Here is a 2,665-nt window from a genome sequence, read left to right as displayed (position 1 = left end):
AACAAAATACTTACTTGGAATTCCCCATATTATACTGACAACAACAAAAACCCAACTCATTGATTTCGTTTATTACAAAACCTACTTGACAAACGCTCAAAAACTTCTCTTTCTCCACAAAAACGCTTATACATTATGACAATCAACCCGATTTGGACACACAGAATTGAGCTTTGGGGTTCTACCAAACCATGAAATTCCTCCCGTACCCAATCCTTACAATCTAAAATCCTTGATACTCATTATTACGTCTCAAATAAACTCATCCATAAAGACCTCAACATCCCATTCGTTGCAGATTTGCCCCAAACTTATTATTACTTAATTTCTCATCCTTAGCCATCCCTGATGATCCTCCGAGACGCCTTAATAGAAGATGGCCACGGGATCTTCTAATGTAATGCAATGATTGAAATACCACTATTGGGTTGTTCCTTTCCAAGATTATCGCGTGTTCTGAAACATTTCTCATATTTAGTTATCGTAATTTTTTTTTATAGTTACAAATTTCATAAAATAAATTTTTATAAAATCTACATTAATTAATTTTAATGTGCTACTTAATATTTACTACCAAAATATGGTGTAATGTTATCGATTTGGGTTTCAATAATGAATCATATGGGGGCTTTAGTAAATACTTTTTATTTCAGATATATAACGAAGCGGACTTCCTTATCATTAACACCGCATACGATCCCATTGCAAAGGAAAGGATCCGCCTGCTCCACCCAGTTGTGCTGAAACTGAGGCAAGAACCTGTTGGACAAGCTTATCAGATGATAATTGACCATGTAAGTATATTTTACTGTACGATTTTTTTTTGTTCGTTTTATTTATTTTTTAAAATGAAGCAGATAGAGCATAATAATGTATAAAATGTTTTATCACATAGTCATATTATTTCACATCATGAAACTGGACTCGGTGAGATATGTATGAAATGTATTGCTTATGGGAATCTGTGTGTCAAAAATGGAACTTTAATTCCATGAAACCCAAAGGCAGAAGAAAAAACGTTTATCCAACGTTTAAAAATTAATAAATTTTTAAACAAATAGTTTATCAACATTTTTTCCAAAGAATTTCGGAATGTCAGCAATCAAGTGAGAAGGAATGCTGGTATTCCAGCATATTACACAATGATTTTTATCTTAGCTATTTAATGATTTTTTAAGCTTGTTGAGTATTCGATGGATTCGAATCTGCTTAGTTTTTGCAACATTGTTGAGAAACGACATTGAGGCGTGTAGAGAAACTACCCATTGGTAGCACTCTAATGACATTTTACGTTAGCAGGTCTCGTGGCCATCTTCTTTTGAGTGGTTAGGGAGTCTATAATGGAAGGAGTGATATCTGGTTCGGGATAGATCGGTGACATTAAGGTTTTTATGTATGATTATATCTGTGACAAAGTAAGGAACATTGAGGATTTTAGAAAGGATTTTGGATTGTAAGGGCTGGATACGGGAGGAATTCGAAGGTTTAGTGAAGCCCCAAAGCTCAACTTCATATGTCCAGATTGGCCTTATTACAGTCATGTAGACCAGTCTTTTGTAATGTTTAGGAAGTTTAGACCGTTTGTCTAGTAAGTGCTGTAATAGTCGAAATCGACGTGCAATTTCCTGTCTTTTCAGTCAGGATTGCAGGTTAATCGTTTGTCCAGATGTAGTCCAAGGTAGCGGATCTGTTCGACAGGGGTAAGAGTAACATTATTAAATGAAACGGTAGGGCAGTCGGTAGGTTTACGACGAAGGGTAAAGGTGATTTGATGGGATTTATTGGAATTTATCTTAATCCTCCAATTACGACAGCATTCTTCGAGAGCTGTGATGTAGGATTGGAAAGTTTAGGATAAAACTAATGGGTTATTATTTACTGCGAGCACACATGTGTCATTGGCATGCGTGGTGAGGATAGTATTAGGATCGGTTGTAATGTTAGCTGTATAGATGGTGCAGAGGATGGGACCGAGGATATTAGCTTGAGGAACACCAGCGGACTGAAAATAGAGGGATGAATAGGAACCATTGTGGTTTACTTGAAATAACCTATCGATGAGAAGGAACGAATGATGAGAAAGTAGTAGTAGGCGGTAGGAATTTACGGAGTTTGTAAAGCAGTCTCGGGTGCTAGATTCGATCAAAAGCCTGTTCTAAATCCAAAAAGACTCCCGCCCTGTACATTCCGCGCTCCAAAGAAGACGAGACAACGTCCACCACACGATGACATTGCTGGAAAGTGGAGTGGAATGTTCGAAATCTGAACCTTTTTTTTTTGTCCTCAACTCGTTTTTGATACCGCGAGTTAAGATTATTAAGGATATAAAAAAGAGAGGACAAATTAAATAGATTCATATCTTCCGGTAGCACGTGGGCACTTTAACATTTAGTTACTTATGTATGAAATATATGGTAAGGGGCAGTATTGCGATTATCAAATTATTTGAATATGTTTTTCCATTAGAAGCACACATTTTAAGATCCTCTGACTCCGAATAATCATATGTCATTTCAAAAAGAACAATGAAAAAAAAATTTCTTTTAGACTGAAAATTAATCCGGTATCTAAAGTTCCCGGCTAAAGTTCCCGGGTTTCGGCACCACTTATGTGAAGTCAGGTGATGAGAATTAAAAAAAAAAGGAAAAAGGGACACTGAAACAAC

The 2,665-nt window shown here is 36.2% G+C and overlaps 1 protein-coding gene across 1 annotated transcript in view; it reads left to right on the top strand.

The window, feature by feature from the left end:
• Positions 1-653: 653 nt before the first annotated feature.
• Positions 654-2,665, top strand: part of LOC106689804 (uncharacterized) — a gene marked incomplete at both ends in the record, with an annotated part of 120,523 nt that continues 118,511 nt past the window's right edge. The window contains 1 exon segment of the mRNA XM_014434987.3: positions 654-794. Within this exon segment, the coding sequence (XP_014290473.3) occupies positions 654-794 (141 nt within the window).

Source organism: Halyomorpha halys, unplaced genomic scaffold, assembly GCF_000696795.3.
Source record: "Halyomorpha halys isolate HHAL.00 unplaced genomic scaffold, Hhal_1.1 Scaffold1472.1, whole genome shotgun sequence".
NCBI lineage: Eukaryota > Metazoa > Arthropoda > Insecta > Hemiptera > Pentatomidae > Halyomorpha > Halyomorpha halys.
This window is presented reverse-complemented; position numbering and strand designations above follow the sequence as displayed.